This window comes from Poecilia latipinna, unplaced genomic scaffold (genome assembly GCF_001443285.1).
Source record: "Poecilia latipinna isolate Pla-1442-1.1 unplaced genomic scaffold, P_latipinna-1.0 Scaffold795, whole genome shotgun sequence".
NCBI lineage: Eukaryota > Metazoa > Chordata > Actinopteri > Cyprinodontiformes > Poeciliidae > Poecilia > Poecilia latipinna.
In genome coordinates this window covers 137,708-153,463 of record NW_015113411.1, presented here as the reverse complement: position 1 = coordinate 153,463, position 15,756 = coordinate 137,708, and the positions used below count along the sequence as shown (strand labels likewise).

At 49.4% G+C, this 15,756-nt stretch overlaps 3 protein-coding genes across 4 annotated transcripts in view; 1 reads left to right on the top strand and 2 right to left on the bottom strand.

The window, feature by feature from the left end:
* The window catches only part of pkn3 (protein kinase N3), a 12,886-nt gene extending 7,351 nt beyond the window's left edge, over nucleotides 1-5,535 (bottom strand). Inside the window, exons 1-10 of the mRNA XM_015046858.1 lie at nucleotides 4,856-5,535; nucleotides 3,743-4,022; nucleotides 3,242-3,414; nucleotides 3,021-3,138; nucleotides 2,800-2,942; nucleotides 1,818-2,046; nucleotides 1,250-1,414; nucleotides 885-994; nucleotides 621-764; nucleotides 124-199 (exon numbers count right to left, since the gene is read on the bottom strand). Coding sequence (XP_014902344.1) covers nucleotides 124-199; nucleotides 621-764; nucleotides 885-994; nucleotides 1,250-1,414; nucleotides 1,818-2,046; nucleotides 2,800-2,942; nucleotides 3,021-3,138; nucleotides 3,242-3,414; nucleotides 3,743-4,022; nucleotides 4,856-4,876 — 1,459 coding nt within the window. The 5' untranslated portion in view covers nucleotides 4,877-5,535. The remainder of the gene's footprint in view (nucleotides 1-123; nucleotides 200-620; nucleotides 765-884; nucleotides 995-1,249; nucleotides 1,415-1,817; nucleotides 2,047-2,799; nucleotides 2,943-3,020; nucleotides 3,139-3,241; nucleotides 3,415-3,742; nucleotides 4,023-4,855) is intronic.
* A 602-nt stretch (nucleotides 5,536-6,137) lies between these two features.
* Nucleotides 6,138-10,651, top strand: LOC106956198 (protein SET-like). Its single transcript, XM_015046871.1, has 8 exons — nucleotides 6,138-6,415; nucleotides 7,710-7,767; nucleotides 7,835-7,977; nucleotides 8,055-8,158; nucleotides 8,240-8,353; nucleotides 9,198-9,368; nucleotides 9,442-9,567; nucleotides 9,910-10,651. The coding sequence occupies exons 1-8, from the start codon at nucleotides 6,346-6,348 to the stop codon at nucleotides 9,928-9,930; spliced, it is 807 nt and encodes a 268-aa protein (XP_014902357.1). The 5' UTR covers nucleotides 6,138-6,345; the 3' UTR covers nucleotides 9,931-10,651.
* Nucleotides 10,652-11,720: 1,069 nt separating this feature from the next.
* skp2 (S-phase kinase-associated protein 2, E3 ubiquitin protein ligase) lies at nucleotides 11,721-15,660 on the bottom strand. Of its 2 annotated transcripts, XM_015046866.1 has the most exons (10): nucleotides 15,480-15,660; nucleotides 14,846-15,048; nucleotides 14,667-14,778; nucleotides 13,893-14,036; nucleotides 13,332-13,466; nucleotides 13,153-13,251; nucleotides 12,955-13,082; nucleotides 12,721-12,772; nucleotides 12,519-12,626; nucleotides 11,721-12,274 (listed from the first exon to the last, which is right to left on the bottom strand). In XM_015046866.1, exons 1-10 carry the CDS (start codon nucleotides 15,491-15,493, stop codon nucleotides 12,064-12,066), a joined length of 1,206 nt encoding a protein of 401 aa, XP_014902352.1. In that variant the 5' UTR covers nucleotides 15,494-15,660; the 3' UTR covers nucleotides 11,721-12,063. The 2 variants fall into 2 exon arrangements, with proteins under 2 accessions (XP_014902352.1, XP_014902351.1); XM_015046865.1 differs by lacking the exon at nucleotides 15,480-15,660 and having other exon boundaries at nucleotides 14,846-15,065.
* Nucleotides 15,661-15,756: the final 96 nt, after the last annotated feature.

Below are 15,756 nucleotides of genomic sequence, written 5' to 3'. Positions count from 1 at the left end.
GGTGGATCGCGGGGGGGCCATGTAAAGGTCTGTAGCCTCTGTACGAGGCGCTCACTCTGAACGCTGTGTCACATATATTGAACAAAAATGACCTGAAAACATAATTATTAAAGTGATTTTCACCTTTTTCCTTGGGGAAAATCCTCATCTGCCTCTGGAGTTTGGACGGACGCTCGATGACGGGATTGTTGAACGTCACCTGCAAATAAAAATGAAGAGCTGATCAAGTTTCAGGCCCTAAATTAAAGACTTTCAGTTATAAAACTCAACATGATTCATTTCATACTGTGATAAAAGTCCAACCATTGTCTGCAGCTGTTCATCTCTACAGGGTGAAAACGGGTGAGGCGGGGGGCGGGACTGCTAAGGGGTCACCAGGTGTTAAACTACTTGCTGTGAGTCAACAGTCCAACCCGCTGCAGCTTCTATTCAACGTTCATTTTAATTAGTTTCATGTATTTCTGTCATAAAGAGATGCTGCTGAATTACACTCTATGCAGACGATGTAGCGTTATTGGATCATGAAGGTTCTGGATTCTGATCAGCTGGTTCTGCTGTTAAACGTGATGAGCGCAAGGAGAACCCGACCCTGGTTCTGTGTAACTGGGAAGCAGCCAAACCTCGATGAAGACGATTCCCTGAGGCTCCAGCTCCAAACACATGCCGTGTCTGCGGTTGTCCAGGAAGTCCTCCAGGCGCAGGAACTTCACGGCGCTCAGCGCCCGCCAGTCCCTCCAGTACACCGCCACCTCCAGCTCCCTGGACTGGACCAGAACCAGAATCACTACTGGTTGACAGCAGGAGCCACTTTCAGCTCTGTTTGGAGACTCTAAGGTTCATTATTCTCTGTTTCGGATCAGAACCAGAACCGCCAGTGTACTCACCCGCTCCAGCTCGGTACTGAAGTTCTGGCCCCAGGCCTCCTTGCCCTGCGGCCTCCAGTGAGTCCGGCCCATGACCCGGTTGTCGACCTTCAGCACGGCGCTGACCTCCGCTGGAACAGAGACAGGAGGGAGAAACCAGGTCAGTTCTGATCCGGATGTTCTGGAAGGTTCTGCTCAGATCAAACGAGCCGCGGTGGTTTGGATCGGACAGGAAATGAAGGAATTATTTCAATGGTTCAAACCAAACCTGGCAGAAAAATCGATCAGGTTTTAGTTTGGATTAAACGGGATTTTCTCCAACAGAATCTAAATCAGAAACATCGACGTTTCTCCGCCAAGACGCAGGAGGACAGCAGATTCCTTACAGGACAGTTCGTCGGACTTCCCCGTCTTCCCGTTGGCGCTCCGTCCAGAACCCTTCACCTTCATGGACTTCCCGCCGCCGTAGTTCCCGGAGAACTGGGCGGCGCTGCGGCCCGGAACGTCCTCCAGCAGGTCCTGGACGCCCATCAGGCAGACCTCCAGCCGGCCTGCAGGGCGACAGTCAGACGTTGGGTCAGTCCACGGCCGATTCTTCTGGACATAATAAAACTGATATTCAGGAGGGACTTTGATCATCTTCCACTCAGAGTTAGGCCCCACGTCTCAAGATCTTATCTAGAAACATTCATGCATTTCTGGACTTCAGGCAGCAGGAGGAAGTGGTTTCAGTTCCCTGAGGTTTGACCCAAACACCAAGGAGGTTCAGGACTCAACCTGGAAAATTTACACCTGAGAAACGGGCAGGAGGAGATCGGCTCTGTCGGGAATCAAGAGGTTACCGAGTGAGAGCCGAGCGACATCTGGGAGCGAGAGCAGGAAATAATCACCAAACAGGAAATCATGAGTCCAGAGGATCCTCCAGGATGTTTCTGGGTTATGAAAGTACTGGACCTGTTAGACTGGCCGGTCTGAAGAAGGAGGAAGAGGAGGAGGACGAGGAAGACGAAGGAGCAGCGGACTGTTTCTTCGGCGTTCCGTAGGACGGAGCGACTCCCGACTCCAGAGACTCCATGATGGCGGCTCGCATGGGATGATTCTCAGGAAGCTCGGCGAGCCGCCGCTCCAGGGACAGACGCAGGAGGTCCACCTTCTGGGACGACTCCTGGACCCGGGCCTGGGCCTGGAGGGGCAGAACCCATCAGGAGAACTGATCATGATCAATGATCCAAGGACAGAACCTGTATTATTTTTGTATATTTGCATCATTTTAAAGAGTGCTATGAAAACAAAATGGAAATGAACTAAATAGCGACACTCAGAAAATCTACATTTATGACAAAAGGTGAAGTTTTTCCTCCTTCCTGCTCAACAACCGTCATGAAAAACTGCTGACCAATTATCTTCCCCAACAGTGTTAGCCCCGCCCACCGACGAGTAAACAGTTAGCCCCGCCCACCGACGAGTAAACAGTGTTAGCCCCGCCCACCGACGAGTAAACAGTTAGCCCCGCCCACCGACGAGTAAACAGTGTTAGCCCCGCCCACCGACGAGTAAACAGTGTTAGCCCCGCCCACCAGTTCTTAAAATAGTTAAATATTTGCAGGTACACCGACACATTACAATTAAACAACTTCCACATGTAATTATAACTGTATTTATGAATTTAATGTCTGCATTTCTGAATGTGTTAATTTATTTAATGATATGTTTATTAAATTGTGTCTCTTAAGCCTTGATTTACACACATTCCACTGCAGTCAGACTTGGAATAGGCCGTTAAAGCTGATCACCACAGTGTGATAGCAAAAGTTGTATTTCATCCGGTTATGATCAGAAAATATGATCAATATTCTGCCGTCTTTCTAAAAGCAGCACAACATGCAGGAAGGGATCCCGATGGCAGCCAGAATCCCTGACCCAATCGGGCCGGTACCTCGGTCAGAACCCGCCGCTCCTTCCGGTCCACCAGCTTCGCCACGTTCTTGGCTCCTTCGGCGACGGCCGACTCGATCTTCATGCGATGCAGCAGCTCAGCGACGCGCAGCTCCACCGGGCTGATGATCTCCTCGTCAGGACCTGGGACAGAGGGATGGCTCAGAGCCGGACGGACCAGGACCGGGCCCGGTCCAGGACAGAACCGCTCCGTTCGGTTACCGAGAGAAGCGCCCTCCTCCCGGGCCTGGCCGACTTTAACGATCTGCATCCTCAGCAGCTCGATTTTGGTCCGGCTGTCCTGGAGCATCTGCTGGGCCATGGCCAGCATCTTCCGGTCCTGGAACACAAACCGGACCGGGTCAAGGTTCTGATCCCCTCGGACCTGGTCAGGGTTGAGGCGACTGTGCTTTATTTTGAAGGAGACAGGAAGTGGGTCTCACCTTGAAGGACCTGCTGCTGTAGGTCTGGATCATGTTCTCGGCGCCCTGCTTCACTTTGGTCTCCATCGTCAGCTGTTTCTTCAGAGTTCTGATGCGGCTGGCCAGCGGTGATGTCACTTCCTCCCACTGACTCGGCTCTGATGATTGGTTCTCTTCCTCCTCTGGGACAGTCGCTTCGAAACGCACAGAAAACAGAGTCAACAAACTTATTTAAAATTGTAATCTCCTGGTTGGTGATTCCCGCCTTACATGGGGCCCGGAGAGGAGGCGGAGCCCAAATTAACCAATAAGGATTCAGGAGAGAGGATCAGTCGCTGAGTCAGCATAACGTCAAAAGTAAAGTCGAGCTCAGGGCTTGTAGCACGTTAGCATTAGCATCTGATAAACATTGTCAGGAAAAATCCTGAAAGTTAAGCTGGAAAATGGATCCCATACTTGAATTATTCTGCTGTATTTGGACAGAGCGGCTCCAGAAGGTCTACAGCTGCTGTAACGTTTTACCTGCGTGGTTGTCCTTCTCCGTTGCCATGGAGATGGCATTGAGCTCCTGCAGCTGCAGGTGGAGCTGCTCCAGCTTGCGGCTGGACGCCTTCACCTCGCCGTCCACGGCGCCGCCCCGCCGGCTCGGGTACGCCCGCCGCATCCTCTCCGCCGCCTCCTTGATCTTCAGCTCCAGCTGGATCTCCTGCCGGACCTGAGCCCGGGCGTTCTCCAGCCGCTGCTGGACCTGCGGGTCCAGAATGTCCAGCCGCCGCTGCTGCTGCTGCTGCTGCTTCCCATCCTGACAGGAAACACACAGCGGCGGAGACCGGGTCACTTCCTGCTGGACTGCAGCTGCTTTACCAGAATCCACTCAGATCAGAAACCTGATCTGAACCCAACCTGGACCACTGAGAGAGAGAGAGACTACAGAAACGGATTTCTCCTCAGATACTTTGACTAGACCATTAAGAACAGATTGGAAACCGTCTCCTGGAACTTTGCAGATGACCTTTGACCCTCTGGTCCAATAGGAACAGGATGGGACCAAGAACACATCCCTGGGGATAAAAGCTCAGAGATGAACCACTAAAGATGACGAGTCATTAATCACATCGACTTACTGAATGTGGATTTCATTTTTCTACCGCAAACATCTTCCTTCCACTAAACTTTCTACCAACATGCTTAAATACGCCTCTCTTCATGATTTCAGAATCAAAACAGCCTCAGATCATAGATGGATTCATATTCAGACTGAATCCAGAAAAATCAAAGTTAGTGAAACGAACTTCTGTTTGTTTTGTTGGTTCTGAAGAAACAAAACGATCAGATATGAATAAAAACAAGACAGAAATATTCTGCTGGTTTCATGAGCCAGACTGAGAACCAGTCCAGTCCGGACCTTCAACCGGTTCCGGTCCAGCTGGTTCCGAGCAGCCGGAAGTCGTTCTGCAGTGATTGTCTCAGGTGTTTGTGTCAGGAAGACAAAGCCAGGTGAGGAGGAGACAAACTGGACCAACAGGTAAATCCGCAGCAGCAGCTCTGTAATTCCAGCCAGAACCTCGGTGACCCGGACCGGTTCTGATGGGCCCCAGAACCGGTCCGGGTCTGCAGGAAGGGAGCCGGACTCACCTGAGGCGTCGGGGCTGACATGGCGGCCAGGTGCGCGGACGGACGCTCGGACTGATCAACCTGCTCAGGTGAGCTGAGGCCGCGGCTTCTTCCTCAATCACCGATGGAAACAAATCTGAGCGATCCTTTGAATCCGCGCTGACGTCACGGCGCGCTGATTGGCCGCGCGAGGGCACATCGATGCACCTGCAGCCAATCAGATCGCAGCGCCGGGTGCACCTGTACAGGTGAGGCATTCCAGCCTCCTCCTCCCTGCGAGCTTTCATCACGGCACTGAGTCACTCAGCAGGTCGGCCCAAACACGTAGAGCGGGTTAGGAGTCGGAGGAACGTAATTTCCGGTCAACAGTTCAGGACGGAACCATCCTCTGACCCACACCGGACCGTGACCGGGTCACATGACGTCACAGCAGCGTCACCTGAGCAGAAAACTGAAAGAAACAGAAATCAGTCTCTGCTGTTAAAATAATGACATCACTTCCTGCCGCCGCAGCCGGATGCTGAAGACGAGCTCAGCTGCTGGTCACTTCCTCCTTCAGTCTGACCAGAAACAAACTAAAGAGGAAATTATAATAGTAAGGTCAAAGGTCAGGGAAACAGCAGCGAATAGACCGCACACATGCTGGACACAGACTGTTCAGAGACCTGCTGGGACTAGTTACTGGACTGGTTGAGAAAACCAGGTTAGTTCCAACCATGATTCTGATTCAAATATCCTGATCAATAACTTGGTTAGTTTATCGTTTCCTTCAGTGAAACTCAAAGCATCGCTCAGGTTTCAACTGGAAAAGGTAAAATGGGCAAGTTGAAGGTTTTTTTTAAAATCATACATTTCTTTCTGTCACAGATGGATTCTTAGCATTTCCACAGGAAACATCCTGAAATAAAGGCAGACATTTTGTTTTACTGGATCGTTTGCAGAGGACTAAAGAAATAAAAACACATCTGATTATTTTACAAAGTTGGACATTCATTAGTGAGTCTGATATACTGTACAAAATTATCTCATAAAAATACTGCACAGTTATTAGAAAAGAAATACTATTATTACTGTTGAAGTTGTTTACTTTTTGTATATATTTAACATTTTTGGATCTTTTTTGTGTGAATCTGATGCTGACTTTCCCCTCTAATAACATTTATATTCTGCCTATTCTGACCTACATTCTCATACTATGTACATAATGTTCTTTTTTCCTTCATTTTATTTCCTGTAGAGTTGATATTTATGCTTCATGTCTGAAAGCTGAGTGACTGAAGTCAGTCTGATCCCGATCATTTCATGCAGTTCCCGTGGCGTCCACATCCCTCCGGGCCACCGGGGGCAGCAGAGAGCCATAAATGTGTTGACGGAGGCGGGTCGGTTTGTTCCCATCGTGGCGCTGCTGGCGGACTGTTGTTTGTGAGGTGAAGTAACTTTTGTCGTCAGGAGCTGAGATTTAACCCGCCGGGAGGAACTTCAGGTCTACAGAGCGTCGGAGAAGCGGCAGCATGTCGGCCTCAGCGGCTAAAGTGAGCAGGAAGGAGAATTCAAACCACGACGCAGGGGACGAGACCTCCGGTAATAACGGTTCTCCTCTCAGCGCCATTTTCAGCTGTTTACCGTCATTATGCCGTCCTCACGGCCTCGGGTTCCGCTGATGGACTCCTGTTAGTCACATCCTGGGAATTAAAGCGCCTGGTTTCCAGAAACAGCCTCAGTTCGATCAACAAGTTGAGATATTTAGTGATGCAGCTGCAGCTAACTAGCCGCGTTAGCCTCCGTTAGCTTCTACTAGCTTCTGCTAGCCTGTAGCCGTTAGTTTACAATAAAGCAGGCCAGCATTTCTCAGTTTGGCTCCTAAAAGCTGTTTAAATAACCAGATCGGGCTAATTCACCGAGTTTGGTTCAGTGTGAGCTTTTATTAAGAGTGAGGCGGCAGAAGGAGGCGCTGGCTGAGCTGAGGGTTTTCACAGCAGAGCCGGAGCCCGTTTTTCATTCAAACCAGGCCGCCTTAAACGGCAACAGGAAGGAGGGGGGTGGAGGGGCCGTCTGCGGGGGGAACCCACGATCTGCAGCGTGGAAAACCCCCAGCGAGGAGGGAATGCCTCCAGGAAAACACGACCCGGATCTGGGAGCCCTGGGGCGGAAACCCCGCGTCCTGATTCCTGTCCTCCAGAGGGTCCGGAGATACGAACATGTAGAGTCACAAAGATAAAAAATATATAAAAACAAAGAGCAACAAGGGCAAGATTACAGCATAAAATGCTGGACAGATATTAAACATAAGCATAGAAATGTGGAGAGTAGAATCATTTTATATAAATGTGTTCACGCATTAAAAAATCTATTTGCAGTAATTAAACATAAAACTGCAAACACCAGTTGGGATGTAAACATCAGCTGAGTGTGAAGGATCTGTGTTCACGCTGCTTTGTGCACCCAGGATGCAGCGGTCTGCCTGAAGGAGCGCAGCAGCGCTTTTTAGATTATACTTCTATTTTATTGTATAGAAGTTTACGTTTATTTCATTATGTTGAGTGTTTTGTGTTTCTTGCTGCTGCCCAATAATTTTCCAATCCTGGATCTGAAACTGCAGTAAAGCTCAAATACTCTGAAATGAAAACTGTTTCTTTTATTTAGAAAATATTGTTCATGTTTAATATTTAACTCATGAAGGGAGTTTAGAAATTCATCAAGTAGATTTTTGGCAGTATGAACGCTAACAGACTGAGGATGTTTATAAGATCGCCTGTCAACATTTCCAAAATGTTTTTTTTATTTTTATTTTAAACCATAATAATTTAGATCTTAAATTAATTTCTCGTATTTTACTGGAATATTATTTCCTGAATCTTGATGCTTTGTGTTTCAGAGAAAGAGCAGCAGGAGGCGATCGAACACATTGATGAAGTACAGAACGAAATCGACAGGTGAGTTTGAGCCTGACGCGTCGTCATGGAAACCGTTTACTGTTCTGACACGCTGATTGTTTTCTAGATTAAATGAACAGGCCAGTGAAGAAATTTTAAAAGTAGAGCAGAAGTACAACAAATTACGCCAGCCGTTCTTTCAGAAGAGATCAGAGCTCATCGCCAAAATCCCAAACTTTTGGGTCACAACATTCGTCAACCATCCACAAGGTAAACAGCCGGATCCGGTTTTGGTTCTGGTTCCTGTCATGAACAAATAAAAACTCCTGCTCTGACTGCTGCTGTAGTTTCAGCTCTTCTGGGGGAGGAAGATGAAGAAGCTCTTCATTATCTGTCCAAGGTTGAGGTCACAGAGTTCGAGGACATCAAGTCTGGATACAGAATAGATTTTGTGAGTCTGATTGATTCTGTCGGTTTGTTCTGAAGCTGACGATGTTTTCTGATCCACCCGTTCTCCTCTGTGTCCCTGCAGTCCTTTGACGAGAATCCGTACTTCGAGAACAAAGTTCTCTCCAAAGAGTTTAACGTCAACGAGGGCGGAGATCCGGTTTCCAAATCCACTGAGATCAAATGGAAAGCTGGGAAGGTGCGTTTGCTCCGTACGATCTGGAAAAGATTTTTACTGCAATTCAGCAAGAAGAAATCATTTTAATAATCCTGACTAACCTGAAACAAAAGACCTTTGGTCAGAAAAAAAATCTCTTTATAAGTTTTAAGCAAATATGTAGTTTCAACTGTATGTTGTGTTTCAGCATTTAAATTGATCAGGAAGGTCATTTGTGTTAACAATTGTTTCAATGTAACTAATATTTATTGTATATTTATATTTTACTGTAGGACACCATCACAAAACTTTATTAATAACAGAATTGAAATAGAGAATCTTCTTTTAGTTCATTTGTAATTGCAAAGTCGCGTGCTGAAAGTTTCAAGAATTTAGCTTGAAAATTCTTAGTGCTTAAATTTTGCTGTAGGAAAAGTTTACAAACCCTGTATCGGGTTATCTCTTTAACCCGTATCGGGTTATCTCTTTAACCCGTATCGGGTTATCTCTTTAACCCGTATCGGGTTATCTCTTTAACCCGTATCGGGTTATCTCTTTAACCACGTATCGGGTTATCTCTTTAACCAGTATCGGGTAATCTCTTTAACCACGTATCGGGTAATCTCTTTAACCAGTATCGGGTTATCTCTTTAACCACGTATCGGGTAATCTCTTTAACCAGTATCGGGTTATCTCTTTAACCCCGTATCGGGTTATCCTTTGGGGGGATGGGCAGCCTATTCCGATGGGTAGCCCATCGGAACAGGCTGCCCCCCATCAGGATTGGCTGAATCTGGGGGCAGTCGGCGCTTGTTGATCTGGTGTGGTTGGGATGACAATCATTGCTGACATGTGACCATTGACCTTTGACCTCTGGGCTCTGCAGGACCTGACCAAACGGAGCGGCCAGACGCCGAACAAAGCTGGGAAGAAGCGTCAGCACGAGGAGCCGGAGAGCTTCTTCACCTGGTTCACCGACCACTCGGACGCCGGCGCCGACGAGCTGGGAGAGGTCATCAAGGACGACATCTGGCCCAACCCGCTGCAGTACTACCTGGTAGGTGCAGGGGGCGCCGCTGGGGCGGGGGGGGCGCTACCGGGAGGTTCGCTGACTGTCTGGACGCCCCCAGGTCCCTGACATGGAGGATGAGGAGGGTGAGGACGATGAAGAGGAGGATGAGGAAGGTCTGGAGGACATCGATGAGGGCGAGGAAGAGGAAGGCGAAGACGAGGATGGCGAAGGGGAAGATGGAGAGGTGAGAGAGCTGCAGCTGGTCGCTATGGTTACTGTAAACGATGTTTCCTTAAGCAGGCTGCTGATGGCCCTCCAGAGCAAGCATGAGGCGACGGTGGCAACCAGAACACCGTTGCTATGGAGACTGAACTGATCTGTGGTTGGAGGAGACCAGCTGAACGTGTTGCTATGGCAACACGCTTTAACGTTCTGGATTAAAGCAGTCCGCTCAGATTATTGATCTGATTCTGGTCTTAACAGTTAGTGAGAGCATGAACCGGTTTCAACCTGTTTGGAGTCTGGTTCTGTTCTGACCCGGTTCTGCTGGACCTAACCTGGTGTCTCTGTCCCTCTGTCTCTGCAGGACGACGGTGAGGACGACTGAAGCGCCTCGGCGCCGTCCTCCCACTGTGACCCGTCTGTGGGAAGGGGGTGGGGGGGTTTGTAAAATATTTTTTTTGTTTCTAATATTTTCCTCCTGTGTGTCGTCGACCCGTCGGCGCGGCGCCGGCCCGGCGTCAGGCCCAGGGGACGGCGCCGGACCGTCCCGTCATCGGTCTCCGGACGCACCAGATGAAAACAACGATAACTTTGTAGCATTCTGCACGTCATTTCCTGTAGATTAAAGACGCGTCCGTTAGTTGGTCCAGATGGCGGTTCTGTTGTGTTTCTGCTAATAAGCCATGGTGCCGTGAGAACGTCTCATCCTAGCATCTTTAGCCACTTTTCTATATATATAAATGTATATTGTATGGGTGGTGGGGGCTCTCCCATCAAGCACCAGCTCGTTCCTCAGTCTCTACATGTTTCCGCTCAGAAAGCCAGTTGGGTCGGTTCCGGCTCGACCCGCTTCTCCCAACACATGAAATCCTTTTTTTGTCTGTTTTAAATAAAAAACCCAAATCTGGAGACTGGTTCTGGTTCTGAACTCATTTATTACTAATCTGATTTGATCCTGAAGTAAATCTGGAACGAAACTCTGCCAAGAAGTTCAGTTCATCAGCTTTTCTAGAGTAACTGGCTTTCTGTGACCTGAACGGAACCGGTCCGGTTAAACATGTCCGCCTCACTGGAAGTGACTTTTCTAATAAACCAATATGGCCGAATCAACCTGGGCTGTGGCGCTTTATTCCGAACTGCGGATCCGGTTCATAAATCATCTGGTTCTGACGAACTGGATCGATCCACCGGATCGAATAGATGTGAAAAAGTATTTCAAATCATTTTCCCTGTCGCTTGTTTCCTGTTTTATTACGATAAAATAAAAGTTTCAGACGCGCCGCTGCTCCATCACAGCTGATTCAAATGGTCCAATTACCGGAGCGGGTCGAACCTGGAGAGTGAAACATGAAGGATACCGGTACCGGACCCGGATGGCTCAGCTAAAGTAAGAAATCTGGAACCATGTTACTCATGCATGTCACAGCTTCAAATTAAATAACCAGTTAAACGTTTAAAGTATTCAGGAAGTTAAATATTAAGTTAGCAAGATAAATGTTTAGCTTCAAACGATTTGTTAGCTATCCGAGTACAGAAGCGAAATATTAAACTTTGAACAAATTAGTGGGAAAAATATTTAGCTCCAAAAAGTTTGTGAGCAAAATTTGAATAAATATTTAACTACAAACATTTAGCCTTAATAGTTTGGAAACTAAATGTGTTGATAAACTAATTTTGGAAGCTAAATGTGTAGCTAGAAAACTTAATATTTAGCTGAGAAGCCAAGTATGAAGCTTCAAGCTAGTTAGCCAGATAAATATATTGCTAACTATTTTGAACCTTAATATTTCAGTTCCAAGATAGATAAAATGATTTTCAAAGTAAATATGGAGCTCAATATTCAATTTGCCAATAATATTTAGTTTCTAATTAGCAAGCTAAGTATGTTCTGAATATTTAGCTTTCTAGCTAAACATTTTAGTTTCAAAACTGCTTAGCAAACTAGATGTTAAATATTTAGCTCCATATTTAGTTGGTAAATTAAATATTTAGTTTGAAATCATAAATGAATAACAGTGACTCATTTTTCCCTTTTAATGTCTAAATAATCCAGATTATTGGATTAATTTTTGACCGACTTCGTCCTCCGGACCGGTCCAGGAGTCGGCCGCCTGCGGTTTCCCACCAGGAAATGACATCACTCAGACCAGGAAATGACATCACACTCAGACCCAAACAGCTTCCAGAGTTTAATACAAACACGATTCAGACAAAATCAGTCAACATTTTCAAGTATAAAACTGGATCGGAACCGAACGGATCCGTGTTTAATCTCCCGGTTTTGATTGGAAATGATTCAGGTCGTCTTTGGACCCGTCGGAACCAGAACCTCCTCTTCCATTAAAATCGTTCGGTGATTCCAGCGTTGAGTCATTATTACAGCAGACAGTCCAGAACTTTAATGTCATCAGAACCGGCAGAGTCCAACAGCAGCCGGGTCGCCCAACAGGAGGCCGAGTCCATCGTCTGGCCCCCGGTACCAGGAACACTGAACAGAACCAGGAACCCGCCGCTCCGGTCAGAACCGGACCTTCAGTCTGCAGCCGCGGCCCCACATGGTGCGGTCGGGCTGGGCGGCGCCGGCCGGAGTGGGCCGGGCCACGGCGGAGAACGGCCGGGCGTTGATGGCGAGCCGCGGCGAGTCGTCCTGCAGCGCCGCCAGCTGGCCGTCCTGGACCAGACCGAACACGTCCAGGAACCGCAGCGACGGGATCGCCTTCCCGAGGTCACTGGGGACAGAACCAGAACCGGGTCAGAGCCAGAACACCAGCTGACAACTAAGCTATTCTATGACGTCCAGAACCTTTGGAAGCTCCATCTGGTTCCGGTCCAAACTCATCAGCCGGGTCGGATCAGAAACTTTACCTGATTCTACCAGTTAGATCTGAAAAGTGTGGCCTGCCATTAAATCCATCCCCACTGAGTCAGAACCAGGAAGTGGGTGTAGACTTTGACTAGGCCGCGGTGACTCACCACAGCGCCGCCAGGTGGATGTGGTAGCAGCGGCTCAGCGACAGGTGGAGCAGCTTCTTCAGCCGCTTCAGGACCAGGAAGCTGTCGGCCGTCAGCAGCGTGCTGTCGCTGCAACCAGAGAGACCGTCAGAACCAGAACTAGAACCGCTGCAGTACCGCCGCCGGCCACACGGCAGCAGGAAGCCACGCCCACCGCTCTCACCTGAGATCCAACGTCTGCAGGTCCGGACATCGGTCCACCAGAACCTTCACATCTGCAACAAACGGGAACTGATTCAGTGGGACAGAAGAACTGTTCACCCGAAACAGAACTGTTCATCAGACAGGCGATTTGTCGAAGAACTGAATCACAAAGCAGATAAACCGTCAGCCCAGGTTCAGTTAAACCCTGCAGAGCGTCTAGAGCAGGGGTTCTGGCCCGGTTCTGGCTCCTCACCGTCCAGCGCCAGGCTGTCCCGGTAGCCGCTCAGGTTCAGGTGTGTGACGGAGGGGCTCAGCGTCTCCACCAGGTTCTGGACGTGGTTCCTGCTGAAGCTGCACCAGGAGATGTTGAGCTGCTCCAACCTGAGGCGGAACGCAGAGCGGATCAGAACCGGGACCGGTCCGGGTCGGACCGAGCCGAGCCGGTTCTGACCTGCGGCAGGAGTCCAGCATGGCAGCCAGAGCGGCGGCGGAGAATCCGGAGCAGCCGCCCAGGTTGAGCTGCAGCAGGTCCGGGTTCTGGGCCAGGCAGCTGCAGAGCGGACAAACAGAACCGTCAGAACCAGTCCTACCTGCCCGGCCCAGCCCGGCCCACGGCTCCGGCCCGGTTACCTGAGCACGTCATCAGACAGCGGCAGCGCCTCCAGGCTGAGGCGGCGCAGCCGGCTGCAGCGGCAGACGACGCTGCGCAGCGCCGAGGGGGAAACCACGGAACCGGACAGGTCCAGATCCACCAGCTGGAGCCGCCTGCAGAACCAGAACCAGAACCAGGAGTCACCAGCTGCACAGCTCCAACCACGGAAACATTCAGCATCCACTGGAACAAATCTGAAAGGTGCGGCCTGCTTTTACATCCAACCCCTTTACTCTGAAACCGCTAAATAAACTGGACTGGACCCGGCGGTCCAGATGTTCTGGTTCCTCACAGGGCAGTGTGGTGCTGAGCCTGGGGTTAAAGGTCACCAGCCTGAACATACAGCATTATGGGTTAGAATGGCCCAGTCAAAGTCCAGACCTGACCCCAGCTGAGTGCAGGGTTTAAAGGCACACCGCACTTTTCAGATCTTATTATTGAATCTTTGGGTTCATTAAGAACCCAGAGCAGAACCACGAACCGGGCCTTACCGGACCACCTTCTGCTAGAGCAGAACCAGGAGGAAGTTCTGGACTCACCCGGGTTCTGAGAGGTCCAGTTCCTCAACAAACGCCCGCGGGCAGCGCAGCCTCTGGACCCCGGTCCTCAGAACCAAACGCAGAGCCGGGCCTGTTTGGGTCAGGCCCTCCAGGTCCACACTGACCCACAGGGACTCGTCCAGCCTGCAGAACCAGAACCAGAACCGGACCTAGTTGGGTTCCTTTAACAGGTTCCAGACCTAAACAAACATCTGTTCATAATTTAACGATGCGGAGCGCCGCTCTGTTACTGGGAATACTGGGAAAAAAGAGACTTTCAAATTAAAAGCCAACAAACTCAACAAGCTTTAACTCGATTCTAATAATCGATTATTCTGACGATTGATTGGATAAAAGACAGAAAAAAAATCACATTCTGCAGATTTTTCATCAAACATTTAAAATAATTATAAACAATAGAAATGCATTAAAATATGAAAATAAAATCTATTTAAATAAAACTAAACGTTTTATTGCCTGACGCTGATCAGGTGGCTGATTATTGATCAGTTGGATGGAAAAGTGACTGATTGGAGATTTTCCAGAATGTGAAGCAGCTGAAGCTAAAACTGGACCGGAGCGGTTCTGGTAGAACAGATCTATACGATATGCGCCGATCACTGCCTGAAGAGGCCAGTTAGCGATTAATCGATTACTTGATTGTTTCAATAACTGATCATTTCAGCAGAAATTGAAATGATCATAAAAATGACTGTAAATTGAATAATGAACTGGTAGTGAGTTGGGACCCATCAGAACCGGTTCGGGACTCACGCCAGGCGGCGCCAGCGGCGGCAAACCGCAGAAACCCGCAGCAGGTCCGGCAGCGGGAGGCAGCCGCAGATCCGCAGCAGCAGCTCGTCCGGCAGGTGATCCCAGGAAACACCTGCAGGGAAACAGCTGGAGTCACACCTGGACCACCCTACGGAACCAGAACCGGGCCGGGTCCCCACCTGAGCCGGACCGCCGCCTCCTCCGGGACCTCCGGGCCAGGACGAACCGGCCCTCCTGGTTCTCCTTCCCCAGGCAGGCCGGCCAGGGCTGCTTGGGCCGCGGGGAGCGCAGCAGCACCAGGTCGGTCGGAGTGGACTCGGAACCGAGGCTCTTCCGCTTGATGCCGAACCGCTTCTGGCAGGAGAGCTCCTGCAGGGGAAGGCTGCAGGCACAGGTCATAGGTCACAGGTCAGAACAGCACACCTGGGAAGGTCCAGACCGCTGAGGCTCCGGCGGCGGCTGTCCGCCATGTTGGTGCTGATAACCGGGAGGAAGCCTCACCAGTTCATACTGGTTTAACTGGTTTAACTGGTGTAATCTGGGTAATCTGGGGTTAAACGGCTGGAATGAGACAAAGAGCCGCTGATAAACTGGATCAGGAGGAAACGGCGCCATTTAACACGAATAAAGTCAGATTATGGATAAAAACAGATCAGATTATAATAATATATTCAGAATCAGACAGAGAAGCTGACCAACTCACTTCATCCCGTAGATTAGTTAATCTGACCGGTTCATCAGTCCGCGCTGTTCCCTCCAGAATAAAGTGGCGGAAAAACGTCAGAAAGGTGAAATCAAACCTGAGTTTCCTACCTGTCCTCCGACATCCCGCCTGTCCTCAGTAATCCGATAATCCCGCCGTTAAATCCCGGATTTCACCCTGAAGTTTCTCACTGCGCTCCAAACTCAGACTCTTTAAACCTGCCGCCAGCGCACACGCGCCCTGTTTTCATGACGTAGTGACGCGTCGTCACAGAGTGACGCAGCCTCGCGCTGCGTACCGCCCCCTGGCGGCCAGGAGGAAGAAGGACAGTTATAAATGATCTAACTGCTTCTAATCCGGATTATTTATTTATTTAAAAAATGTATT

Bases quoted from the DNA above. Each gene is read 5' to 3' on its own strand.
- LOC106956198 (XM_015046871.1), top strand. From the start codon at position 6,346: ATGTCGGCCTCAGCGGCTAAAGTGAGCAGGAAGGAGAATTCAAACCAC. The intron at 8,159-8,239 runs GTGAGTCTGATT...GTGTCCCTGCAG, and splicing joins CTGGATACAGAATAGATTTT to TCCTTTGACGAGAATCCGTA. The intron at 8,354-9,197 runs GTGCGTTTGCTC...TGGGCTCTGCAG, and splicing joins TCAAATGGAAAGCTGGGAAG to GACCTGACCAAACGGAGCGG.
- skp2 (XM_015046865.1), bottom strand. From the start codon at position 15,065: ATGACCTGTGCCTGCAGCCTTCCCCTGCAGGAGCTCTCCTGCCAGAAG. The intron at 14,037-14,666 runs GTGAGTCCCGAA...CTGGTTCTGCAG, and splicing joins CGCCGCTGGCGCCGCCTGGC to GCTGGACGAGTCCCTGTGGG. The intron at 12,627-12,720 runs GTGAGAGCGGTG...CTCTGGTTGCAG, and splicing joins CTGCAGACGTTGGATCTCAG to CGACAGCACGCTGCTGACGG.